This window comes from Notamacropus eugenii, chromosome 6 (assembly GCF_028372415.1).
Source record: "Notamacropus eugenii isolate mMacEug1 chromosome 6, mMacEug1.pri_v2, whole genome shotgun sequence".
Taxonomy (NCBI): Eukaryota; Metazoa; Chordata; class Mammalia; order Diprotodontia; family Macropodidae; genus Notamacropus; species Notamacropus eugenii.
This window is the reverse complement of record NC_092877.1, coordinates 386,277,525-386,304,924: the sequence shown is the minus strand read 5'-3', so window position 1 is coordinate 386,304,924 and position 27,400 is coordinate 386,277,525. Positions and strand designations below refer to the sequence as shown.

The window sequence follows — 27,400 nt, the reverse complement described above, 5'->3', positions numbered from 1 at the left end:
GTGATTCGAGGCCCTAGGACCTCAAGGCTGCAGGTGGCCCCCGTGCTTGCCTGGGCCAGATCCCCATGACTGGATCCCTTGCTTGCTGGGGGTAGTTCAATTGTTTTCGCCTTACCTTTGGTCCTGGTTTCCTAGCCTTTGGAGAGGGCTCAGAGGTGAGGGAGTCCACAATCCCATCCCCATGGTTTTTGGTGCAGCCCAGGGCCAGGGTTCCTGAACTCCAGCCCCAAGGACCTCAATTAGGTCCTGGTTTTACCATTTGCCTCTGTGTGTGAAACCCAGGGCAGGCTCTGGCACACAGTAGGTACTTAAATGTTCATCTGCTCCTCATCAGCTCCCGTGCCAAAGCTGGGAGTCTCCAGATGAGCCCTTTCTCAGATGCCTTCTGGGGGTGGAGAGGGAAGGTCTGGGCCCCAAGTTTGGGGCTCTTCTTTATCTTTGCTGGCGTTGGGCACTCCTCCAACTTGGCCTAGCAGCTCCTTTGTGGGGGGCCGGGAAGTCACTCCTTCTTTCATGGACTTTTTCAGTCTTTTTTTTATTTTTTGGCCATCTCTATTTTCTAATTTTGGAGACTCAAATCAGACTGACTCAATCCCATAGTCAGTAACCAGGGTGCTAATGACTTTATGGCTCCTCCTCTGATCACAGGCCAGTGGTCACAGCTCTCACTTGCACCCACTTCCACCAGCCTTGGGCCTTCCCTCTCCCCCTCCCTCTCTGCCCAGTGATGGTTAAACTGGTCCGACTTTTCTCGTCTCTCTCTTCCTTCCGCAGCAGAGGTATTGGGAGGCCTTGAACTCAGAGCAGGTATGGAGACTCTGCCCCTCCCTCTCCCCAGGGCGGGGGTGGGGGCTGCCTTCCAGCAGATCTGGGGCCTGCATTTTCTTAGACCCTGGTGGGCAGGAGCTGGGGGCTGGGAGGCATTCTCTTGGAGAGGTTTGCTCTCCCTGGGACCTTGCCAAGAGAAGGTGCTGACCCTTGGAGAGCTGGCCAAAGGGAGAGCCCACCAGCAGACAGCAGTCCATCAATACTACCACTGCCTGTGGGCTGCTCCCTGTAGTGGGGGCCCCTCAAGGAAAATCTGGGAAGCTTTGGCTCCCCTTGGGGCCCTCTGGGAGTAGTTTGGTCCTGACCTCGACTTCATTGGTGTGAGGACCATAAGGAAATTCCCTCCACTGATCTCTGTCCCCTGCTTCTCTAGCCTCATGGTCTTTGATTTGAGTCCCCTGAGAGCTAAGTGAAGTTGCTCACCCAGGGTCACACAGCTAGGAAGTGTCCGAGGTAAGATTGAAACCCAGGTCTTCCTGAAATCGGGTCCAGTGCCCTGCCCCGACACTCAGCTCCAACCCCCTCTCTCATGACATTCTTGAAGATAGCTTGTGGGTCCAGCCCAGTCTCTTCTCCAGGGCTGGTGCCTTTGGCCTTTTCCCTCCTGAGGATCCCAACATCCCAGCATCCCAGACGCGGATAGGAATCCAGGCACCATTTCACAATGAATAACTGTCTTGGGTAGAGTGCCTTAGAGTAGACGTGACTTTCATGCACTGCCTCCTGTAAGCCCCCCACACCATCACAAGGTGATCATGATAATATGATAACTAACATCTGCTAAGCATTGACACACATCTACCACATGGTTATCACAATAACCCTGAGAGGTTACAGATGAGGAAACTGAGGCAGGTAGTGGTTAAGTGGCTTGTCCAGGATCATACAGCTGATAAGTGTCTGAGATTCCTGACTCAGCCCCAGGCCTTACTCTTAATCTTGCTCTCTAGGTGAGGTGAGCTAGGGCTTAAGGTGCTCGAGTCACACAGGTGAGAGCTCTCAGAGGTGGGGTTCAAACCCAGGGCCTCTTATCTTCAGGCTCAGTGTCTCTCTGCTAAGGCACGGTAGCTCTTGATCTAACTACCATGGAAGGAAGATCCAGCCACTCTACAAACGGGCAACCAATGCCCATCGAGCCTTCTGCGGGTACACTCGACTGGCAGGTGCCCCCCCCTTCTGGGACGGCTCCCTCATCGGGCCCCTCAGCCCTGCCTCCTCCTGGGGTCCTCGTGCCTGCCTCCTTCTGTGAGGCCTGACCAGTGCCCAGATAGTGCCCAAGAAGGAGCTTCCGGGGTCACAGACCAGTAGCTGGCTTGCATCCATCCCCTCTCCAGTCAGGCTGACCAGAGGCTGCCCACTGGTCTTTTGTGTCCTGGGTTAGGGGCTGCAGAGGCAGCCTGGTATGGGGCAGACACTTACCTGTGAGATGCCTTATGCACTTCTGGGTCCATTTCTGGGGTCACAGGCACGTTGCACAGTTATGCCCATGCATGGTTGGATGGATAGATGGATGGATGGAGTAATTTGGACAGACATTTCCTAGACTTCCAATGTAGTCTTTCAGATTTCTCAGTTCTTGTCCTGGGGGAGCTCACAGCCTAAGGGAGAGACAGCTGGACCTCAGCTGGCCAGGGTACATGGAAGGAAGCATGGCGGGACAGGGCAGGTGCTGGAGAGAAAGGCAGGTACTCCAAGAGGGGGTGGCATCATCAGGCCAAGATGCAGAAGGGAAGGCTCTCCAGGCAGGGGCCACTGCCCTGTGTAAATGCATGGAGGTGGGAGAAAATTGTGTGGTCAGGGGAAGAGCCAGGGGTTGAATCTGACTGGAAGTGGAAGGTTTGAAGGAAGAGGAGTATGGAGGAAGATGGGCAGTATCCTACACCTTTCAGATTCATTGGACACTGAGTGGACAGAAAGCAGACCTTGGAGCCAAGAAGGCCTGAGTTTGAGTCCTGCTTCTGACACCAACTGTGTGGCCCTGGACAAGTCACTGAACCTTGTGGGAGGATTTCTAGTATTGTACTGCAGAAGAGGTGCTGACTTGCATTTGTGGAGGGAGTTCCCTGTATCAGTAACTGCAGGCGGGGCCCAACCCCTGCCAGTCAAACTCATCCTTTGTTTGGTGCATAAGTAGCAAGCAGAATGAAGGTCGTCTACACTGACTCTGGGGCCTGGGGCCCAGGGATCGCGCTGTACCTGTATTACTGTGGGCCAGGCATTCTGCCCCTGGGGCCTCAGTTTCCTTCTCTGTAAAGTGGGGGTGTTGGGTGATTTTTCAGATCCCTTCTAGCCCCAGATTCATGAGTTGGATGACTTGTTGGGGACTTTGGGCAGCTCAGCCAGAGACCTGATGGCAGCTTGCATGTGCTTTGTGTCTGAGCAGCCCTGGGTCTGCCCCCTCCACCCTGGCTTTGGGGTGGGCTTTATACAGGCGCCATGGTGGTGCCTGCAGGAAAGTATGAGAGGGGAAGGAGCAGATGCCTCAGGACTGTGTGTCTTCTGTCTGCAGTGGGACTCTGAAGGGGTGAATCTGCCATGGAACAAAGGTGGTGGGGACATGCCCAGGGCTCCAGACCAGGAGGGTCCAGGCCGACAAGCCCACTCAACAGTTGATGAGCAGTGAAGCCTTGGGGCTGGCCCAAGTGCTGAGAAGCCCCAGTAAGTACTGCGTCAGGCCCTCTGGGGGAGCTCAGCCCACTGGCTGGGGACAGCCTTCATCACACTTCACTATGCCCTGAGACTGTCAGGAGGATGGCTGAGGCAAAGACTCCCTGATGGAGCCTACCTTGGCTATGCGCCCCATTCAGAAGAGCTGAACATGCCGCATCTGGGGAGCAGGACACAGATCTGAATCAAACATGGGCCCTGGAGTGACTGAGAGGAACTGTCTTCTCTTTGCAGAGAAGGTGACCACAGAGACTGGTGTCCTCAAGAAGTCAGACCCCTACTCAGGTTTTGGTTTTTCATATTTGCTTCCTTCATTCAAAGCAACTATATTTAGTTATGTTACCTATGTTATAACCTGGGACAGTTTCAAGTGCGAGTACCTTCAGTCCTGGTACACAATGTCAGCAAAGCCTTGGGCCTCTCTGTCCTCTGCTGCCAGCATCGTCTCACTGGATCCTCAGCCTCTCTCCTCTTTCCCCTCCCATCCCTCCATCCATCTGTCCATCCATTCATTAAGCAGCATGTATTACATGCCGGCCATTAGGCGCAGACCAGGGGCTGGGGGGCTGGGGAAATGAAGTCGAAAAGAGGCTCCTTCCACCTTCGAGGAGGGGGACTATATTCTCATGGGGGGAAACAGAGAAGGCCCTGCATGTCTAGACAGGGTCATTTCATCATCACTGACCAGGTCTAGCGAGGGCCTGAGGCTGCCCTCTGAAACTTCGCTGGAGGGAGGCCATACACAGCTGGAGGTTTCGGAGGTGACCAGGTCAGCCCTCTCTGTGCCTGGACAGCAGGCCTTCCTCAGCCCGGGCAGCAGGGGGCACTGTCCTGGTTTTTACCTGATATAATTGTAAGCATGTTTGAAATGCAGGGTAGGGGTGTTAAGGGGCCACGATTGGTGCCCCAAGGGTTAATTAAGCACAACAGGCTGGGCCTTCCTGGCTTCCTCTTGGAGTCTAACTGAATATTGGCAAATCTCACAGTTGTTTGGGTTTCGATGCGGTCCATCCACACTGAGCTGAAACTGAGGGGCCGAATGAATGATAAACAGCCATAAAGGGGACTACCTCGTTACTGCTGCTTAAGTGCACAAGGGCAGCCTGTCCTTCATCTGAGAGATGGGTTCGAATCCTGCCAAGCTGAGGATGAGGGAAGGAAGGGGGTCAGGTCCTGGACCTGGCAGCCTGCAGGCCAGGGGTTTGCAAAAGGGACCATGTGACCATCCACCCCAAGGCCCTCCTACTGGGCTTGTCTCTAGTACAATATTCCCCAGGTTGGCACCTCAGGGTGGTTATGCCCTAATCCCACCCATGGCAGATGTGCTCTCCACTCTGGGACAGTAAGACCTCCCCTCACTTCCTGCTCCCCACATGCTTTGGTGGGAAAGAGTGAGTTGACAAGGATGGGAGATATCGTGACATCATTTTCCCCCAAACCCCCCCCTCTCCTGAATGTCCTACTTTTATTCAGCTGGCCTTAACGGCCAAATCTCCTGGTTTTCCTCAATCCTCACCTTCCCGGGTTCCCTTGGACACTGTCTATGGTGCTCCCTCTTCCCTGGGATACCCCAAATGATCTGTTGCCTGTAAAAATGTTCATCCGGACATAGAGGCAGCCAGCTTGGCAGGGGGAATTGGGCCTCCTGGCTGGGCCCTGGGCAAGGGTCACCTGTCAGGCCTCTTGAAGAGAAGCTATCAGTCACAGAGAAGGACTTGGCCCCATGGACAGAAGGGCTTGCTCCTTCAGGAGTGAGTTCCCCATACTAATTTTCTAACCTATTTTAAAATATTCCAGAGGGTTTCAAGGGACGTTGAATTCATTTAGAAAATTCCTTTTTTAAAATAACAATGCAATGCCTTCCAAGGAGTTTGAAAGAATAACACTGAGGGACGCTGAGAGGTGCTCACTGAACTTCCACAAAGACCTACCTATGCATGGTTGGTGAATAGGATTGAGCTGTGTTGCTCAGCCAGTGGGGAGGGGCTTCCATCTGGGGCTTTGGGCCTGCTCTTTATGGGCTCTGGCAGCCTTTGAAGCTGAGGACCCCCAAATCACTGAACTGCTGTGTCTCAGCAGGGTGAGACTGAGAGGTCATCAAAAACACTGACGTGCCTCATTCACATGACTCACCCAAAAGGCAGCAGCTGATCATTTTGGTTCGGGATGTTCAGTGAGAGCAAAAATGCTTTTGTATTGTGAATAAAGACACTTTTCACACAACATTACTTTGTCTTTATGGCCCATTCTAAATTTCCATAATCACACTGCATGTGATTATCAGTACAGTAGTAGGTGTGTATGGTTTAGGAATGAGTGAATATCCTCACTTGGTGTGGGCAAGCTGGGGGCAGGGCAATCCAAAACCTCTGGAGATGGCACTGACCTCTCAGAAGCCACATGGCTATGCAGCAGTCACCAAGCAAGGGTCCTGTGGATTCCTGCCTGTGGCCCTGGGTGACCCCACCAGCCCCCTCCTCCTTCCCTCCCAATTGCTTGCTACGAAGCCTCCAGCTCCCAAAACTTGCCTCTCCACAAGAAGGTCTTTTCAAGTTGCCTTTGGTAATCAGCACACAGTGACAAGTCTGTCCCTTTCCCTTTCAGATGACTTGGGTCTAGTCTGCAGCTATCCACATGTTCTCTCATTAGAACGCACACTCCTTAAGGCAGAGACAGTTTGAATTTCCAGTATTTAACAAGGCTTAGCACATAGTAGGCACTTAGTACACGTGTGTTGACTGACTGACTGACCTTAGGAAGTACTTACCCTCCCTGGGTCTCCATTCCTCCTCTGGTGACCTCTGAGGTCTTGTCCAGCTCCATGATAACCCAGTGCCTTGGGTAGAGATGGCCACAATGCATTTTGCTCACTTTAGAGTTCCAGGGGTAGATTTGGCATTGGAGAGAGGGAGGGGATGGGAAGGTGGGAGGCTGTGTTCTAATTCACATTTATCTAGCTTAAAAATGACCTCACCAGCCCCAATTTCCCTCCACTCTTTACACTAACCCTGAGGTTGGGGGAGACCCCAATCACTGGAGTTTGTGTGGGGGCAACTTCCTGGGGGGCCCAAGTGTGTGCATCTCTTAAGCACCTACTGTGTGCCCAGCCCAGCGCTAGGGGCAGTGGATAGTGCACTGGGCCTGGAGTCAAGAAGACCTGAATTCCTATCAACCTAGCTCTGGGCCTCCATTTCTTAATCTTTGGAGTGGGGATGATGACAGCAGCACCTCCCTCCCAGGGTTACCGTAAAGACCAAGTGATAAAACATTTGTAAAGTGCTTTGCAAATCTGTGTAAATGTTATTAGTCTGCCAGTGATGCTGACTTGTAAAGGAGCCCTTGTACTCCAGGCCTTACCACTTCCAGTTCAACCACCTCCGAGGGCTCAGCACCACGGACAAGGGCAAGGCCTGGGCCACTGGCTAGGCCTGCTCTTCTGAAGGATTTTTTGCTACTGAGATAAAAAGTAAGGAAGACCCCAGCCCCATCCCTGTCACACACAAGGTGTACAATCAGGGCACCCCAAGAGGCCAATGACCTTAAGTCAAGTCCCATGGACCCCTCTCTCCCACCTCTCAGGGCCCCAGGGATAGACAGTTGGAAACATGAAGACCTGAGTTTGAATCCCACTTCAAACAGTGACTAGCTAGCTAGGTGACCGTGAGCCAGTCACTCATCACTCTCAGCCTATTTCCTGATGGTTAAGTGGGGCTAATAATAACATCGAGTTCACTTTAAGGGGCAAAGGAGATAATGTCAGTCCCATGCCCTAGAAATGCTGGCTATGATGCTTGCTCCTTCCCTCCTGCCCACAAACATGCCAAGTGAATCTCCCCCATCCTGAGCCTTCTTTCCCTCTGTCATCTTATGTCTCCTCTGCCCTTTGTGGCCAGTTTCTGGGAAAGGCACATCTTAGCCGCTTCCAGGCTGGCTTCTGACCCCATCATGCCACAAAAGCTGCTCTCCAAGGTGACCTCTTAGTCACCAAATCCAATGGGTTTTTCCCCAGCCTCATCTTCCATGGTCTCTCTGTAGCCATGGATGCTGTGATCACCCTCCTCTGCGTAATTTCTTGGCTCTAGGTTTTGGGGCACCTCCCCCAGCTCCTTCCTGGTCCTCCTCCTCTGTCTCCTTTACTGCATCTTCATCTGTGGCTCCTCCCTGCCTGTGGGTGCCCCCAGGCTCTGTCCTGATGGGAGGGGCTGCAGGGAGGAGAGTGTGGGGGCTGCCCAGACTCAGTGGCTCTGCTTGAAATCAGAGGGAAAGCTTTGGGCAAAGTAGGAATTCTGATGGTTTGGATGGGATCCCTGCTGGGCCCCCCGTCCATCTAGAGCCCCGACTTCTGAGTAGTTCATTACACACCCAGCAGAATAAGGAATGCACTTCAGCCTCCAGGCATGGCTCCACAGCCAGCTCAGAGTGTCCCTACCCACTTCGGATTCTGGATCACCCCTCAGACCCAGGCCTCCAAAAAAACAAAAATGCAACATGGGGGAACAAGGAACGGGAACAGAGACTCATGCCAACCTCGCCAGAGAAGAACAGTGATGGTCGTGAGAGTGTCTCATCTTTGCTAATATGTTATCTAATGTGATGCCCACAACAACCCTGGGAGGGAGGTGCTGGTATCATTGCCATTTCACAGATAAGGAAACTGAGGCTGAGTCACTTCAGAGTTGGAGACACCTCAGCGGCCATCAAGGAAATCCCTGCTACAGCCCCTCCCTCCACCAAGGAGGAAGGCACTTGGCTGTGGGTACAACACCCCCAGGGAGCTGGCCTGTTGTGGCCTGGGTGGGAAGGCACTACTGTTCCTCCTTGTGTTCCAGGGCTGGAACTCGGTGGATGCTTAGGCTGAACAGACCAACACTTCCAGCTACATGGTTCCAGGAAGGCAGGAGGGTTGGGCAGTGCATCCTGCCAGTCCCAGCAGGCTGAGGAGGCCCTCTGAAGTTAGTACTGACTGTGAGATGAGTGCCCTGGTGCCTTGTGTAGCCAGAGACTTCAGATTGTCCTCAATGTGGGAGGATCATCCCGGTTTCCATTTGACCCAATATCCAACTTGGGACCTTCGGTGCTTTCAGTTTTCCGAGCTCCCTGTTTACTTTGTGTTTTCAGACTGTTAAATGTGACAAGGTGATGCAGCTAACCCAGGGAAAACCTCCCCTGGTCCCGACCCCACAGCAGTGCCCTGGAGTTGGCTTAAGGAAAAGAAAGGGAAGAGGGGAGCTGGATTCCCCATTCTAAAGACGATTGATACCTCCTGTTGGGAGCCAGGGGACTAAAGCCCTGAGTCTGTGAAAGGGCAGAGACTTGGCACCATTTTGTTTACTTGCTGTACTAGTTCACCTGCCTGAAGGAGCAGGTTTCTAGGGAAGCCCCCCCTGCCTGGGAGAAAGGACAGTGAGTTGTGTGAGGATAGCCAATTGGCCAGCTGCCAAAAGCCTTGTGATTGGTTGGCAGCTCAGCCTGCCTGTGTCCACCACCTTTGCCCACACATTCACACCATAGAGAGATGGGTGGGTGGGACCTCTGTGACCACCTGATCTGATTTGTCAACTGGCTAGATCAGCTGGCACTACTTCCCAATTCTCCCCTCAGAGACCTGTGGGCTGGCACTCCCTCCTCCCCTCCTAGAGACCATGGAAAAGATTTCCCAGAGGAAGCATTAGGAGGCCCAAGGCTGAGTCACCCATGACAGATGGAGCCAAAGCACCTGGAAATGTACACTCCAGGACAATGGGGCCGCGGGGGCCGGAGGGTGACCTCATTGATCTTTTCTTTCTGTTCTGACCGGACACTCCCTCCCCTGGCTCACCCCTACCAGCATACCAGACAGATGACCGTATGAGTTGAAGATGGTGGTAAGGGCTTGCCTTCCCCGTTCTCTGGGGCCGAGAGGCAGAGCACAGGGAGCACAGGACCCCTGCCCCTCCCTCCCTTGGCAGCTCCAGGTACAACAGGGTTTGGGGCCACTTGTCCCCCCTTGAACCCCTTCCTGCGTCAGCCCTTCCTGCTGACGTCACGCTAGAGTCCTACTTCTCCAGACTTTCTCCTGGGGAAGGTAACACGACACTCATGCCTTATCAGAGGATGGGGGACAGCCAGCTGCCTGTGCCTGGAAGGCCTGGGCTGGGCTCCAGATGGCATCCCAGAGGACCTCAGCTCCCAGGGGGCCTCAGCTCCTGGTGATATCAGTCACTGGCTAGGTTGACAGACTAATGACAGAGAGTTTAGGGTCCTTCACCCTTCATCCCCAGCTAGGGATCAGCGTGGGCTGCCAGCCGAGAGCCAGGCCTTTCCCACATTCTCATGTCCTCTGACCTCTGACAGGACCCAAGGCTTGGCTGAATACTTGAAAACTCAGACAATAGGCTGGTCAGTCCGCAGGAGCCCGGTGGAGTGAGGCTTGAGATCCTGTGTTTGCCTCCACCCAGGTCAAACCAATCTGTCAAAGACCATTTTCCTTTGTGTGGCCTGAGCCCCTCAGCCTCCTCAGCTGATAAGATAGGGTCCCCGAGTACAATGACCCTTTCCGGAGATACAATTCAGATGCTTCTGAGAAAAGAAATAGCCTCCCAAGGAACCTGCTGTTGGCTTTTCTGAGTCCACAGAAATGTCCAGGGTCTTGTCCTGCTCAGGAAAGAGCCGTGAAGGCAGAGCTGCCGACATGCCTGTCAACACAGTTACTTCGTTATCCACAATGGGCCTGGCACAGTCTGGGACCACCACAGTGGAGCCTGTCTCACAGAGCCACCATTGTCCCTGAGGAGACACCAGATCAGAAGCATCTAGTAAGAGCCACCCAGTGCCAGCACAAAGATGCTGAGGCAAACCCAGACAGTCCCATCAGAGGGGACAGGGGCAGAGGAGAAGAGCTTTTCTTGGGACGGGATGATCATTTGGACCTGGGATTCAACCCATCTGAGTCCTAGATGTGGCACCTATCAGTCATATCACCTTGGATAGCCTTCCACTCTCTAGACCTTGGGCCTTTCCTCTGTGAAATGGTTGGGGGGCGGGGAGGTTAGGATGGGAGAAACCAGGGACAAATAAAGGTGCCTTCTACTATCTCTGACCCTGTAAGGATGGGGACCTTGAGTCCTGGTGTGGGCCCTCAGGCCTGCAAGTGAATGGAACCCCCAAAGCAATGTCTAAATAGACTGCCCTTCTATGGAAATCCCATCACCCTCCCTGGATGGCCTAGCACCTTAGGGGGACCAATGTTTGGGGAGCTGCATTTAAGATATTGGATGGCATGTGGGAGAAGGAGGGAATTTAACTCAATTTAATCTTAATTTAATGTGGTAAGCAGCCATGCCTGTTGGACTTGCCTGGAATCTCTGCTCTCTGGGAGACTGATGCTGGTGGATTGCTGGAGCTCACAATTTCTGAGCTGCAGGAGGGTATAGTTGGGTGCCAGTATTAAGCCTGGCACCAATAAGACAAGCCCTAAGGAGTGGAGGGCCACCCAGATGCCCAAAGGGAAGCAAGCTGGCCTAGAGTGGCAGGAGGATCAGACCCCAAAGTGGCTGTGCACTTGCAACCTGACCAGGTAGGGAGACCAGGTCTCTAAAATAAAGTTGTATTAAGGACTCATTGTGTGCCAAGTTCTGTGCTTGGCAGGTACAATGTTTAGATAACACTGTCCCTCCATGTATGGGAACTCCAATGTGGACATAGATAACACCAGCAAAACATCCCCCATGACCCGTAAGCCCCTTGGAGCCCTGAGGCTCTATGGCATTGACCTGTCTTCCTGCTCCCAGTATGGCCAGAGCACCCCAGGGCAGGAGAGGCTGTCAGAGGCCTGAGTGGGAAGGAAGAATGAACAGAGCAGAGGGTTGGGAGACCCATGGGCACAGTCCAAGGAGCACTGGAGGCCTCTCAAAACAAGGCTGATTCATTTGTCATTGTGGGTGACTCTGTGACCCCCAAGGTCCCCACCTTGGATATCCCAGGCTGGAATTCTGCAAGAAAAAGCTGCAACTGCTCATACCCTTTGACCCAGGGATCACAGCACTGGCCCTGTGCTCTGGGAGGTCAGTGATAGACGGAACAGCCTCCCAGAGTCCAGAAGAGTAGCAGGGACACTTGTAATGGCCAAGAACTGGAAATTAAACAGGTTCTCATTGGCTAAAGATGTTCCAGCAAGTCATGGTGTGTAAAGGGAAGGGCACCTACTATGTGCCAGGTATTAGGCTTCACAAAATGGTCTCATTTGAGCCCCAGCAGCTCTAGGCATGAGTACAACTATGATCCTCATTGTACAGTTAAAAAAACTGAAGCAAGACTTTAGAGAGGCCTGGAAGGACTTATATGATCTGATGCTGAGTGAAAGGAGCAGAACCAGGAGAACTTTGTGCACAGCAACGACCGCAGTGTGTGAGAGTTTTTTCTGGTAAACTTGGAATTTTGTAATAATGCAAGAATTTATTAAAAAAAAAATCCCAATGGTGGTTTTCTAAGGCAAAATGCCTTCCACACTCAGAGAGAGAAATATGGAAGTCATTCGCAGAATGTAGCAGATCATGTTTGTGTGTGTGTGTGTTTGTGTATCATGTTTTGATTTGTTATACAATTTCTTCTGTTTATTTTAGTTCAACTACGTAGCATGACTATAGTGAAAATGTACTCAATAGGAAAGTATATGTAGAACCTATACAGAATTGTACGCGGTCGTGGGGAGGGAGGGGCAAGTGGGGAGTAGGTGTGGGGGGGATAAAATCTCAATTGTATGGCAGTGATTGTTAAACATTAAAAAATAATAATAATAAAATTAATTTTAAAAAAAACTGAAGCAAAAGTGAAGTGACTGGCCCAAAGTCACGCTGCTGGGAAGTGTCTGAGGCTGGATTTGAACTCAGAGTCCCAGCTCAAGGCCCAGGGTTCCAATTTATGCTTCGCTTCGCTACATTTGAGTGCTTTGGAGGGTAAATGAATGAAATGACCTGACTGTGAGGGATTCTGGGAAATGGGGCAGGATTTGTACGAGCAGACGCAGAGATAAAAAAGCAGAACTGGAAAATCCCTAACAACCAAAGAAGGAAGCTAACATCTGAATGACTGGAAACCCTACGATGGTCCTGGGGAGGAAATAAGGGAAATGGGGCTCTCTTCTCATGACAGAGAGGGAAGGGAATACCAGGGCAGAGCGCTTGACGTGGACTCTGCGTCTGTGGTCTTCCTTCATTACAAAGGACGGTTCAGTTCCCGGGTGACAGCAATGGGAATGTTAATATCTAGAAAGGATTTCAATATAAAAAACATGGTATTGAAAAGAAAATCAACAAGGAAAGAAAAAACAGCAAAAGAAGGGCCTACATTTCACCCTCCTAAGAAGTCTGCTCGGCAGCGGAAAGGTCTGATCGGTGGGGAATGTCCCATTGTACAGTGTGCCAAGGTCTCAGGGGAGCCAGGAATGCCTGAGATGCCCCATGGATGTAGGGAAAGAAGTACCCCTGTCCTTCCTGGAGGCTCTCCCCTCCCCTCCTCTCCCCTCCCCTCTCCTCTCCTCTCTTCTTTTTTGTCCTCTCTCCTCCTCTCTTCTCCTCTCTCTGCCCCTCTTTGATCTCATCAGTCACTGTGGGCTCAGTTAGCTCTGCCTCAGTTTTCCTCACCTGGAGCTCTATCCCCAGCCCCTCTCTCAGAGTACCAAGTATTTGCTGAGCATCTCCTTTCCGTCACATCTAATCAGTGACTCAGACATTCAGTGACTTGCCCAGCCTCTGGGGCAGGATTCGAGCTCAGATCTTCCTAGGCCTGAGTCCAGCCCTCTATCCACTGAGCTACCACACATACTGTTATGACCCAAAACCTTCAGCACCCCTCCATTGCATGCGAAATAAAGAATCACCTCCTGCTCCTGGCATTCAAGGTCCTTCCCTTCCAGCATCATCTCCCACAGCTCTCACAACACACACTCCAGTTTATTTAACACTTTAGTGCCCTTTAAAAAACAATTCTGTTCCTTCTTCATGGCCCCAACACTCACACCCACACCCTCCCTTGAAGCAAAGAAGTCTAAACAACAAAGCAGACCCATTCACTGGCTCCATCTGGCAAAAGGCCCTGGGTTCCAACTCCCAGAGACCATCATCACTTCTCTGCTGAAAGGAGGGACAGAGAGAGGCTCCCTTCACCTTCTCCACCCACTCTCCTAAGTCACCAGTGGTCACTGGTCATCTCATCAGAGTGCTTCAGTCTTTTAGCCCTTCAAGACCACTTTCCCCCACCTTATGGCAGTCACTCTGCATACAGTTTCTGTCCCTGACTCTGCCCTCTTCACTCTTCATCACTCATTAGGAGGTTTCCCAAGTTTCTCTGAAAGCTCCAGAATCCATTGTTTCTTTTGGGACAATCAGATTCCATGAAAAGTGCAGATTGAAATCTTTTTGAACAAAAGTCTCTTCCACTATCTTGGACCTGGGAGATGTATGTATGTGTATATGGACATGTGTATGCGTATACACAGACATGCACACATACACGAAGAGAGAGAGAGAGAAAGGGAGAGAGACAGAAATCCAGAAAGTTTATCAGTGAGTTCAAGAACACAGCTACAAATTCTTTTACAAAATGGTTGAACCAATTCACATTTCCACCAACAGTGCATTAATGAGCCTGTCTTCCCAAAGTCCCACCAACAATCATGATCTTTTGATAAGTATGGAGTCTTTAATTTGCAGTTCTCTCTATCAGTGATTTGGAACCTTCTTTTATTTTCATTTCTCCTTTTGAAAATGGTCTGTTCACATGCTTTGGCCCCTTTTCTGCTGGGGGCCGGCTCTTCTGTGTGTTTCAGTTCCCTATACTACTTGGCTATCAGTCTCCTATCTAAGAAGTTGGCTGCAAAGTTGTTTTCATCTCTATAACTTGTCCTATTTTTCTAGGGGCACTGATTTTGTTCATGCAAAAGCCTGCTGATTTTATGTCATCGAAAGCCTCTATTTTATCATTTCTGATCATCTCTCTCTGTGTAAGAAATCTCCCTGCAGCCATAAATCCCTTTTTCTGTTCTCCAGTTCTCCATCCAGGTTATGTGTCAGTCTGCTTGGAGCTTACCGGGATGGATAGTCTCTCAGTGTGACAGGAGCCCAAATTCTGCCACAAGGCTTTCTGCTGTTCCCAGCAGTTCTCACTGAATGAGAAGTTCCCAACCCCGGTGGTTCCTTTTCTTAGGTTCATTGAAAACTAGGCCTTGGGTGACTTCCTCCAGATCCTGTTACCTAATATGTTTCAAGCCCAACTGGACTCTGTCAGCTGCTCTTATCACATCCTTTCATATGGCAGTGCCTTTAACCATGCCATCCCTCATGCCTGGAGTAGATCTCTCCATTTGGTGGTCAGGTCCTTCCCTTTTTTAAAGTCCCCACTGAGACGTCACCTTTTTTGACTCCCTCCAACCCCCAAGTGACAGAGATCTCTTGTCTACACATGTCTCATTGCACTTTGTCCAGATCTCTTTTGTATGGATTTCATCCTCCTTGGAGTCAGAGAGGTCAGTATATATGCCCTTTTCCTCAGTTAGAGTCTAATCTCCCTGAGAGCAGGACCAAAAACCATAGTGTCACAGAATCTTGGAGTTGGAAAGGACCTCATTGGCCACCTCACACCTCACCAAGTTACCAAGAGACCACTGTGGGCTTAGTGCAAAGGACACTTTCCTAACAATTAGAGCTGCCCAAGAGTGGACTGAGCTGCCTTCAAGGCTACTGAATTCTTTCTCTCTGTAAGTTGTCAAGCAAAGGTTCAATGACCATTTAAAATGCATGTTATAGAGAAATTCCTGTTCAACTGTGGGTTAGACTTGTGGGAAAAAAATATTTTACCTAGTCCAAATTTTATCTTACAGCCCTGGGACCTGTTGCCTGGTGGGTGAGTGTATCTGGCCAGGATTGCCGTTTCTAGAGAGCCCCTTCATGCCCAGCTGAACTCTGGTCTGCTCTATCTCTTTAGCACCTTTCCTCTCCCCTTTCCAGCCCTCCTTGGTATTTGGACTTTCCCGTTAAGCTGTAAGCTCCTCAAGACAAGGTACTGTCTCCTTGGGTTTGGATCCTTGGGGGTTAGCATGTTGCCTGGCTTAGAGTAACTGCTTAATAAAAATTTTATCTCTCTGCCTATCTATCTATCTATCTATCTATCTATCTATCTATCTATCTATCTATCATCTATCTATCTATCATCTATCTATCTATCTATCTATCTATCTATCTATCTATCTATCTATCTATCTATCTATCCACTTCTCTATCTAGTCTGTCTATCTGACCTGCCTTCCCATTTCCTTTTTACTGTTTTATATCTTATAACCTGACCATTGTCTAACTCAATATACAAAGATGTTTTCTGATTAGAAATGAGAAGATTCATTCAACCTGTTTATTCTGAAGAAAAAGGAATGGTTCCTTGTTTTTCTGGTCCCTAAGGTCCCTGTGTCTTCCTTGGATTTCTATAAATGGTGCCTTTCAAGAGGTGGGACCCCATCTCCCAAAGGTGAGTGACTGTCCCCTTTATTGCTCGGGCTCACCAATGTTCTTATCTTGAGTGAAAAACTGCATCGTATGATTTCATCCCAAATTCCCTCCTCTTCCTTAATTTCCCAGAATTGTAGACTCTAATCAGATCACTAAATGTATCTTTGAGACCCCTCTTTTCTCCTCATTCTGATCTCATTAAGTCCCATCTGCTACCCTTCCCCCATTCGTGACACAGTCCCCTGGATTTCTGGATTGTATAAATATAGCTCGAGTGGGCATTGCTACCTTTGGATTCTTCCTGAATTCCTGAGCTGCTCAGCTGTGAGAAATGCCCTTTGAACAACTTGCCGGTTAGTCAGACGCTGATCTTGTTTGTATCAAGACAGTTGGGATCATCTCTGAGGTCCCTTCCAACTCAGATTCCGCATGTGAAGAAGCTGAAAAATTAACTTATCTGGGGCAACCGCCTGCATCTGGGTTTGAGACAAGCAAGCGTTGAGTGATGGAAGGCAGTAGTTGCTAATATACATCACTGGGCACTTGCTTTGATTTATGTATGAGCTGCTGAGGAGAGAGAGTACGGAGGATAATCTTTGCTCTTTATTCCCACTCAGAAAGAATGAAAACAAGAAACACCATGAAAAGAACAGGAGGAACTTGGTTCTCCATAGCCAACTGCTGCTAAGAAAAGGAAGGGATGTGGGAAGACAGTTCTCTGAGCTGTATGTTACTGAGAGATGGAGAAGATGAAGAATTTCGACAAAGGAGCCAAGTTGGAGAGGCTTTTGCCAATTTAAGGATAAAGGCCATTGCCTTTCCCTGAAAGAGTATGATATGACTTTAGCTGAAGGCGTTGTCAAAGCCGGAAACTGAAAGCGATGGATACTCTAGTTGCTGTTAAGAAGCAAGCTCTGCTGAGCAGAGGAACAGCTTAGAAGATTCATTAGATGCGCCTTGGATAAGAAGGGAAACAGCTGAAAAAAATCTGTCTCAAATAAGGATTTAATATTCAAGGTATTTAAACTATTAACAGTTACATACAAAAGCCATTCCCCAATAGATAAATGGTCAGAAGACACAAACGAACAGTTCTCAAAAGAACTGTGAATTATTAACAATCACCTGGAAAGGTGCCCCAAATGGCTAATAATGAGAGAAAGGCAAGTCAGAACTCTGAGATTTTTACCTCATAGCCTTTAAAGTGGCAGAGAAAAGAAAGAATGGTCAAGAGTGGTAATAGTCAATGTTGGAAGGGTTTTAGAAAGATAGACATCCCAGTGACCTGTGGGCACGGAGTTATTCATTTCATAAGATGAGTTTAACCTCGAACTCTCATTGCAGAAAGACTCTCTGCCCCTATGTCCCTTCCCTCTGATTGGAGGGTGAAGCTCTTCCCAGAACCTCCATTTAAGGAGGAGATCTCCCTCATCTCTTCATTTCCCTCCAGGCTACACTTCTCTGTACACTACACTTCCATCACATTCCCAAGTTCCCAACCTTCTCTGCTCACTTCCCTTTTGTTTCCCTTTTATGTATTTTCTTCCCCTTTAGAACTTAAGTTCCTTGAGGGTAGGGACTGTCTCTCTTTTCCCTTATATTAGTATTCTAACACTTAGCACAGTGCTTGGCACGTAGTGCATGCTTTATAAGTACTTGTTGACTCTCTGTTGAGTAAGTTAACACAACTACTTTGAAAGCAGTTTTGAATTATGCAAATAAAACAACTAAGATGTCCATACCCTCTGATGGAGAGATTCCACTAATACACTTATACCCCACGGAGATCAAATGCCCAGATTCTCCAGAATATTTATAGCAGCACTTTTTGTGATAGGAAAGAATTGGAAACAAAGTAGATGACCATCAAATGGAGAATGACTGAACAAATTATGGTACATGAACGTAATAAAATATTACTGAGCTATAAGAAAAAATGAATGTGAAGAATACAGAGTAGTGCGCAAAGCTTTACATGATCTGTTGCAAAGTGAAGTAAGCAGAGCCAAAAAAACCCCAATCTACACAATGACCAGTCAATCCAAAGGCAAAGAATGACCACAAAACAATACAAATGCTATAAAATTACAAAGAACAAACATGATCCCCCAAAAGGAAACCAGGACATAATTCTACCCTATCCTTTTGTAAAGGTGGGAGATCCGCAGGCATGAAACACTGCAGCTATTTTCAGATCTTTTCATGTACTGAGCAATTTTGCTGAATTTTTTTCTCTTCTCTTTTCCTTTAAAACTGTGTTATCTGGAATGGCTGACTGGGAGGAAGAAAGATCCTGGGCAAAATTGGGTGACACAAAAACAGTTATCAAGTAGATTTATGTTAAAAAAAAAAAAAAAGAAGTGGAGTCAGAGAGAAGTCTTCCAGCAGAACAATTTTTCCAGCTCCAGTGCCATGGCCAAGAAGGTGCTAGTCCACATAGTGCAGATCAGCTCAGTTTAAACAGATTCTGTGCTATCCAAGAGCTTTCAGGGATAATGCCTGAACCAGAAAGAGAATGTCAAAGCCTCCAGTTCCACAACTGCAAGTTATCCTGGGTATATATATTCCTAAATGTACACTTTAGTACCCTGGCACTTGAAGAATGTACCCATTCCTCATATGGACACTATGTGCATGGGTGAGAGAATATCATTCAGGTTTATAAGTGGAATGTCATATAAGTATTTGCTTTGCATTTGAATGCGTATTTTGGTTAATGTTATTTGAATATTAGTGACTGATTTATTAGTGGGAAGCTTGCTAGAGGAGCTCATGAGCTATAGGGTCTGTAGGCAAGGGCATCCACAAAGGTTAACCTTAAGACCCCAAGAATGCAGAGTAGAACCTCCTTCTGGGAAAACCCTAACTTGAAAGTGTGGAGGCAGATTGAGGGGAAATGAGCCAGGGATGTGGAGGGCAGAGAACAAGTAAGAGAGATGCCATATTGTGGGCCGGCTAGCAACAGGAAGGCCTTTGCATTTGTAATCATCAGACTGGCTTGTAACAGAATACCTCTGAGGCTTGTCTCCAACTTAGAGATCTGAGTGTGCATGGCCACACCCATTTCTCTTACCACAACTATTTCTGTCACCACCTCTCTCCCTTTTCTCTTTTGTACTCACATCCTTTACAGTCAGAATGAAAAACTTTTTCAAGCCAGAAGAGACCTTTGGGATACATCTAATTAAGAGGCTATGGCTAGTAAGTGGGTGCTCACAGCAGATCTTCCAGCTGGCCTCTCTCCATGGCCAGAAGAGAGCAGAGCAGGGAGTAGCCCCCTCTCCTCTGCTCATACTACTCATGGACTTAGCTCTAAGCTCTCTCTCATCCCTCACCCTTGTTTAGAGACTTCATCTCTAATTCATGACCATAAGCATTCAGGGAAAGTAAGGCCAGCACCTTCTCACAAAAAGTGTGGGGACCCCTGATCACTTTCCATACTCTCTCAACTTATAGATGAAAACCTTGGGTCTGTAATGGTCAAGGGACACAGCCAGGGTCCATGACAGACCCAAGATGACAACTCACATTTCGTGACCAGTAAGCAGTGCTGTGCTCCTTAAAACTGATTTAATTGGTCATGCTTCCTTAAACCACGTGGTGGACTTAGAGGCAAGTAAGGAGAGGCCTTCCAGCCTTGTGGATGACCTTTCATCAAGAGGTTGGAAAAACGTTGACGAAATCCTGAGCGCAGGAGGCAGGATACAGGTATCATTCTCTTAGTGAAGAAACAGGGTCAGAGAGGTGAAGCCACTTGTCTCAGGCCACACAAGATCTTTTCACTGGCTCATTACTCAGCTCCCTCTTCTTTGAAGTTCATACCTTCTACCCAGATCAGATTTACTACATCTGTGTCTGCCTTTCCTCTTCACTTCCACCTCCCAGCACCTCTGTTCTCTCCAAGACTCAGCTCAGATCCCACGGATCTGATCCCATCCTTTCAGTCTTGCTTTCCCTGCCCTTCCCCCCCCTTCACTTTTCTTACTTCACTCACAATCTTGACCCTGTCAGGTTAAGGCAGAATTTAACTCATTCAGAGTAAAATGCAGGATTTTTGGCTCAGTAAGAAGGTAGATGAAATTCAGTTTCATACTGATAGTAACAAGCCAAAGGCTTTTATGAGGCCCTGAAGGCCTTTTATGGGCCAAGACCTGGGGCATGTCTCAGCTACTCAGTGCTCATGGAGTCACACTGATAACCAACTATGAAGACATGGTCCTGGAGAGATAGGCTGAACCCTTCCATAGTGTTCTCAACAGACCAAGGCACAGAGGTTCTTTGTGGAGCTGAACTGCCAAGCATTGAAACTCGCTGTGGAGAGCACAACTCCTATGGGCTGGTCACATTGTTTAAATGTCAAAGGTACACTTGCCAAGAAGACTTTTAGGAGAACTCACATAAGTCAAGCGTTCCCAGGGTGGTCAGAAGAAGTGATGCAAGGACACTCTGAAAGTGACTCTTAAGAACTTTGGAATTGATTGCCTGATATGGGAGACATTGGCACAGGACCATTCAGCATGGTGTGGCCACTTCAGAGAAAGTGCCATGCTCTGTGAGCAAAGCAGAATTGTAGTAGCTCAAAAGAAACATGAGATGAGTAAGTTTAGAGCCATCTCCCATCCGAATGTTCACACAGACTGTTTGTGCCCAGCCTGTGGTAGCGCCTTCACAGCTATCATTGGTCTGATCAGCCACAGTGGGACACATTGTGCCTTGACCCCAACATTATGATGTCAGTTTGGTTTTCTTCAGGAAAGAAAGACAACAACCCAGTCAAGTTAATTAGGCCTTGCCTTCTTCCCTTGAAGCCGTCCCCAGCTCATGCTTTCCCAAATGTCGGCTGTGGTCTCCCACCATTGACCTTCTCCAGCCCTACTTCCAAATTGCTGGACACTGATGGAGGAAGTCATTGGGCCTGAGGTTTGCTCTGGGCTCCATGACTCCCTCCCTGGCTTCCTCTCTTTGGGCCTCAAGTTTCCAGGAAGCCTTGGATCACCTGATCTCTCCCGTGCCCAGGCCCAGGCTAGAGGGCTACAAGCATTTCACAAGGTTTGCTTATTGTTGTTAGAAAAGGTGTCCTGGGGCTACACCACATACTCTAAATTCTTAAACTGGCAACTACAACATGTTCATGGAATCACAACTGCAACCTGGAGGCTAGCACAGGCTGACTCCACCCAGAGAAACTGTGCCCTGAGGCCAGAGCCAGACCCAGGGTCGCTTGGCCCATATCTTTGTTTTGTGGACCACTGGGCTTTAGGGTTTGCAGAACCTGGAGCATCCTGGAGTGAGGGGGAGAAACCAAATCATATTTTATACAGGTAAAGTAATCAAGAATCAACACTGCAAGTGGACAGGTGGCACAGTGGCTAGAGTACCTGAGCTGCAATCAGGAACACTCATTTTCCTGTGTACAAATCCAGCCTCAGATTCTTCCTAACTGTGTGACCCTGGGCAAGTCACTTCACCCTGTCTACCTCAGTTTCCTCATCTGTGAATTGATCTGGTGAAGGAAATGGCAAAGCACTCCAAGATCTCTGACAAGAAAACTCTAAATGGGAACAGAAAGAGCTAGAGACAACTGAAATGAGTGAACAAAAAAACCCAAAGTATACAAGAACTGAAAGAAAGTTGTAGGCTTTCAGTCTCTTGCCTTGGGCTGACTGCACCCCCGAGTCTCTCCCCAGACACCACACAGGAGCAGCCTCCCCTCTCCCACTCATTCTGGCTACTAGGAGAAGAATCAATCTCAGCCTTCACTGCCTCCTCCAAGAAACCCTATAACAGGGTTTGGCTTTATCATAAGCAAAGGAGGCAACTGAAAAGGGGACAAGGAAAACTGATTCCAGGGATGGGCCATTGTAGTCTCAAGGTTGAATTAAGGAAAGAAAGTAGGGCAGGGCAGTGTGGCCTTTTGCCCCAGGGTGCCAAGGTTAGAGGTTCTGATCCCATTGTGGTTTGGGGTTTAGGGTGCTATTGTGTGGTTTGATAGGGGCAAGACTGGTTTGTTTTTTTTTTTTTTAGAAGGGAAAAAGATTGTGGGAAGATTTGGATGGGATTAAGGAATGGGAAGTAAATGAATTAAGTCATCAGGGTGGGCTGGGGTGTGCTAGATACCTTGGGCGGAGGCACCAGGGATCTGGACGACTGAAATGTATGGGTTAAGTCTCTTTCAAAGACATGGTGTTTTCCTCTTAGGGGTTCACATGGAATCCCATCCCCCATCAGGTCCACTTGTAATCCTTCAGCATCTAGGAACTACGAAGATGAGATACAGAATAATTGGCCGGAAAGATGGTGACTTCCATTCGTTCTTTCTCTTGCATCCTCTGATTCCAGAGCCCAGAGAAATTTCTGTTTTGTATTTGAGTTCTCAGACCCTCTCAGAAGGTTTACTGCAATTAATTCCTGGTTAAGGCTCAGCTCTCACCAATGGAGATCCATGATTAATGTTGAAAATGTCCCATAAAAGCCCCGACTGCTAGAGCTGGTGGGACCGAGGCAACCAGCTCCTCCTGCCCATGGAAGCTGCATCCCCCTGGGAATCAGTAGGTCAGTCAGGACTGCACAGTCCTGTTTCCCTCTCACGCAAGGGTAGTACTGGGTTTTTTTTTTTCATCTTCTCTCCTGGGCTCCTTATCCCATTCAGTCATTGTTTGGGGCCAGACTGGCTCAGATTGGGAGTAAATAGCAATTCTCTTTATTTGAGCCAGAACCCTGAGGATCTTCCCCTCCCAAATCGTTGTAATTTTGGGGGGATTTTTTTTTTTTACTGTAATTTCTTAGCTAGTGATTTCTTAATCACTGAATGGACTTTGCCTCAGTCAAACTGAGACCTAAGCTTAAAAAAACCAAGGTTTCCCACTACATTCTGGGCCATCCCCAGTCATCCTGATCTATGTCTGGCCACTGGACCCAGAATGGCTTCGGAGGAGAAAGTGAGGCTGGTGACTCGGCACAGCCCTGCCTCACTATAACCCAATTCACTTGCATGTTGTGGAAGCACCTCCCTGATGTCAGGGTCCTCTTTGTGAATGAAGGACAAACAGCATCTCTGGGAATACCTGGTCTTTCCCCTCCAGGCCTCCAGAAGGTCCACAGGAGGGGCAGAGCTGATTGGGGCCCTGGGGGCTCTTCCTCACTGCTCCCCACCTAGGGCTGGGCAGGCCCCAGCCGGTCTGTGGCATCCTCCAGAATTCCCGGCCCTGAGTTGCGGCTTCCTGGGAACTCCCAGGATGTTTAGGTGTGGTGCTCTCAGCCTTTCTTCCTCTGGGTGGGGAGACACATACCCTGCACACATTGTCTCTGCGGCCTGACGGTATCTTTCTTAGGCCCTTGGTGGGGTACTCCACCAGGACGATGAAGATTAGATAGAAACACCCGGCCAGGCCTGGGAATAATTGTGAGAAGTTGATACTACCATTCTGGGTTGAGGGAAGGCAAGGTTATCATTTGTTATCATGGTTCTTTGCCATCTCAATAGCTCTCCCTTGGGAGGAAAAAAAGGAGATAGTGTGGCCTCCCTAGACCAGACTTGGAAGCCAGGAGGAAGGAAAACTCTTCCACCCACAACCTCTGGCATCCTCCTGGCTGAGCTGGGAAGCTGAGGCTGGGGCAAGGGCATGGAAGGGGCTGGGGAGTCTTTGGGGATCCATCCCAGCAGGCGGCCTTTGGCTTCTCTTCGGATGGAACCCAAGGTGGAGGAGTCCAGCTCTTTGTAGCCCAAGGCTCCAGGAGGTCATAGGAAGGTCATTCAGCATGGTTCTGAGTCCTGATGCTGCTACTTACTGTCTTTGTAAGAGAAAGAAGAAAGACCCTGCAGGTCTTCCCCTCCCAGCTTTTTTTTTTTCTTCTAATTAAAGGGACCATCCCTTGACTCACTTCTTGGGGCGTATTCACTGAATGAGGTTTACCTCACTCTGAGTGTGAGCCTAAAAAGACCTCAGCCTGAAAGGGCCTCCTGCTGAATATCTGGCCACTGGACCCAGATGGTTCTGGAGGAGAAAGTGAGGTTGGTGACCTTGCACCACCCTCCCTTCTCTCCGATCTCTCCAACTGCAAGTCATGTCATCATTTCCCTGATGTCGTGGTCCTCTTCAAGAAAGAAGGACAAACACAAACTGCGTGACTCAGAGCAAGTCACTCCCCCATCTGGGCCTCAGTTTACTCATCTGTAGAATGGGGGACCATTTGGATTTCCCTCCCTCGGAATCAGGAGGCCTGACTCTGGTCCCTCTTCCTGCACCCTGGGGCTTTGCTCCTTCATCATTTCATGACTTTTCTGTGTCTTGGCACAGGAATGAAACAGCACAGCTTGGAGGGAAATCAGGCCTTGTGCCTCCAAATCTCCGGCTTGGTCACATCTGAAAATGGGAACTTTAAAAAAATATTTTGACAACTTCACTTCAACATAACGAACTTCCTTCATCATCTTAGGTATTTTGTTTTATTTTCTTTAGGATACATTGTCCTAAAGAAGGGGCCATAGGTTTTACCAGGTTAAAAAAACCTGTTCTAGTGATGAACTCTTAATGCAGATTGAGCAGTATGTGTTTCACTTTATTCTTCCTGCCTTTTTTGGTTTATTTTGTGCAACATGGCTTCTCACAGATAACTGGTATCATCTTGCCTTCTCAATGGGTGGGGGAGAGGTGGGAAAGAGGGGAAGAATTTGAAACTCAAAATTTTTTTAAATGAATGCTAAAAATAAATAGATTTTTTAAAATTTCAAATAAAAACCCCACAAATCTCTTCTACATTAGAAGCACATTTCTACAAGTGTGGTGGGTGGGGCTGAAGGAAAAGTTTCTAATAGCAGATACCCTGGGCTTGGGAATTCAGCTCAATTTTCACAATTATAATTCTAAAAATCTCCTCCAAGTTTGGAGCTAAAGGGATATTCTAGAACTGAGGAGGGCCCCCCTAGGGAACTAGAGAATGTCCAACATGGAAGGTTCTTCTGGATAAGCCCTTGACCATCTTGAGCATAGGTGCTGCTGCTGCTGCTGGAGTATTCCCCTCTCCCACTACAAGATTTATCTCCAAATCGGTCATAATTCTAGTACTGCTCTTCCCAACTTTCCCTGAACTTGTGGGCTGAGTCCCTCCCAGTGGCTGCTGTCCCCTGGGTCTTTGCTCCTCATCCAATAGCTCACAATCCTTCATCCATAGGCTTCCATTAGCAATCAACCAGTAGGAACAGTGAGCTCTTAGCCAAAGTATTTACTAGGGTAACAGGAGAAATGGTAGCTACCACACAGACCTGGGGCATCCTCTCCCACAAAAGAGTGAGCATAGTGGCAGGGAGGAAGGAGGCAGAAGCCAATGTGACCCAGGCTGCTCCCCAGGCTTGGACTACAGACCTGCAAATCCCTTCTCTTCTATGGATTCTACACACTCTCTTGTTCTGGGGGCCTCTCCAAAACTCGATTTCTGGTTGCTACTGCTACTGTCTCTTGAATCCATAGTCTTTTTCTGGGGTCAGAGGTCCCTCTCCTTGGAACTACTTCTGGCCTCTCCACAATACTGCCTAATGATGTATATGTCAGGGATTTATCTCCTCCTGACCCATGAATTTTCCCCAGACCAAAGCCCCAAATCCAAGAGCTCAGGATGTCCAGCCTAGGGAAAGGATCACCCTCTGCTCAGTTGTGGTGACTCAAGACCTTGAGATGCTCCAGCTGGGGTTCAAAGCAGGGTTAGGTCTGTCTGCGTTTCTCTCTCTTCCTCTGTGTGTCTCCCTCTCTCTCGTCCGCCAGGTTCGGTCTCTGCATAGCTTAAGCTGGGCAGCACCAGGCAGACAGGAAGCCTTCCTCAGCTTCCCTTCGTTCATTCACTTATTCTCATCCTCTTTTACTATTTATCCTGTGTAGAGTTTGCTTTGTGTAATGTATGTTCACATGTTGTCTCTCCATTAGACTGCAAGGTCCTTGAGGGAAGGTGCTCTCTCTCCAGTGCTCAGCACAGCACTTGAAGCAGAGTAGGCATTTAAGAGTCACTTACTGAGTGATTGGTTGACCACTTGATTGCCTGGATGGGGTAAGAGCCCTTCTGGGGGTGGCTGCCATCCTGTAGTGCTTGTTGGAGTAAGAAGGGGGGTCACAGAGGGGCCAGCCCTCCCATTTGGTCACTCCTTAGCCAGACGCTGTTTCCCTAGTTCACCTTCAGTCTTTCTTGAAATCTCTGCCTTTGGACTTTTTTCCACCAAGGACCCTGACCCATGAGCTTTAGGAGGGAGGGTACTTTTCTCATGGTCAGCCTGGCAGGCAGGTGGTTGAGAATGACTGGCCTCTCTGTGGCTGGCTCTGCTCTTTCCATGCAGGCCCTGCTCATGCAGGGAGCTCCCGTTGTCCTAGTAGGAGCTGAGTAGTCGCTCCAAATGTGCCAGTTGGGCCCCGTGACTCATTTTTCCATTAGGGTGACTGACCGCAGTGTTTACTTTGCCACGCCTGGCATAGAGGAGCCGTTTAAGTCCAAGAGCTCTTGCCCTAGAGCCAATATTTTAAATACTTGACTTAGAACAGGCTGGGCTCTCCCACGCCTGGTGGCCCCCCCATGCTTAGGCTCAGGCATCCCAGCTTCTCCCTCCCTCTCCTTCTCCCACAGGCCACCCCCACTGGCTAGGAAGACAACTGAGCTCTTACAGAATGCTCCGATTGTCCAGCCATGTCAGCTATGTCTAAAGTTGTGCGATCCCTCATCGCTGCACTTGGAATGCGCTACTCTGAGGCCCAAACAAAGTGGGGATTGATGAGGGTTGGCTCGGGTGGAGAAGCAGGCTGGGCCCCCTAGAAGAAGAAGCAAGAGATACAGCATTATAGGGACTTTGGGGCTTAGGCGTGACCCAAGAGAGCAGCCCTCCTTCATCTCCAACCAAGGACCACTTTTTTTAACTTGTTGCCTCTGTCAAAGCCTTCTTTAACTCTGATACTTTTCAAGTTCCTTGAAGTCCTGTCATGACAGGCACACGGGCAACCTGGGCTCTTTGAGGCTGGTTCTGTGAGGGGTATACTCTGGTGGGTCTTACCAGGGGGAGAGGACAAGAGAGGAAAGCAGGGAAGTGGAGGTGGTGGTGGAGGGAGGTGGAGGAAGGTGGAGGTGGAGGGAGGTGGAGATGTGCTCCCCCAGCATACCCTGGGCCTTTTATATCAGCTGGGGCAGCAGCATCCATGATGCCCTTCCAAACCAGAGTCTCCAAGTGAGAGGTGGGAGGCACCACTAGCTTGTTTTTGTAGATTAAATTTCAAGGGCTCACGCCAGTGGCCCCAGTCACAGGAACACACTGAGGACTAGGACGGAAGGTATGAGGAGGCAGCCTTTGGTGGCCAATTCCCTGCCTTCCTTCAACCTGACACCTTCAGCAGATGTTTAGTCCTGTGAAGACCAGCACCTGAGATGACACCTTCCTCCTCACAAATGTCTGTCACTGT

At 49.1% G+C, this 27,400-nt stretch overlaps 1 protein-coding gene across 5 annotated transcripts in view; it reads left to right on the top strand.

The window, feature by feature from the left end:
- TMEM44 (transmembrane protein 44) overlaps positions 1 to 5,718 on the top strand; it is a 36,316-nt gene extending 30,598 nt beyond the window's left edge. For 3 of the 5 annotated variants that reach the window (XM_072618908.1, XM_072618906.1, XM_072618903.1), the window contains 2 exons: positions 775 to 807; positions 3,338 to 5,718. In XM_072618908.1, coding sequence (XP_072475009.1) covers positions 775 to 807; positions 3,338 to 3,451 — 147 coding nt within the window. In that variant the 3' untranslated portion in view covers positions 3,452 to 5,718. The remainder of the gene's footprint in view (positions 1 to 774; positions 808 to 3,337) is intronic. The other 2 variants (XM_072618907.1, XM_072618904.1) reach the window with 1 other exon arrangement.
- The last annotated feature ends 21,682 nt before the right edge of the window (positions 5,719 to 27,400 follow it).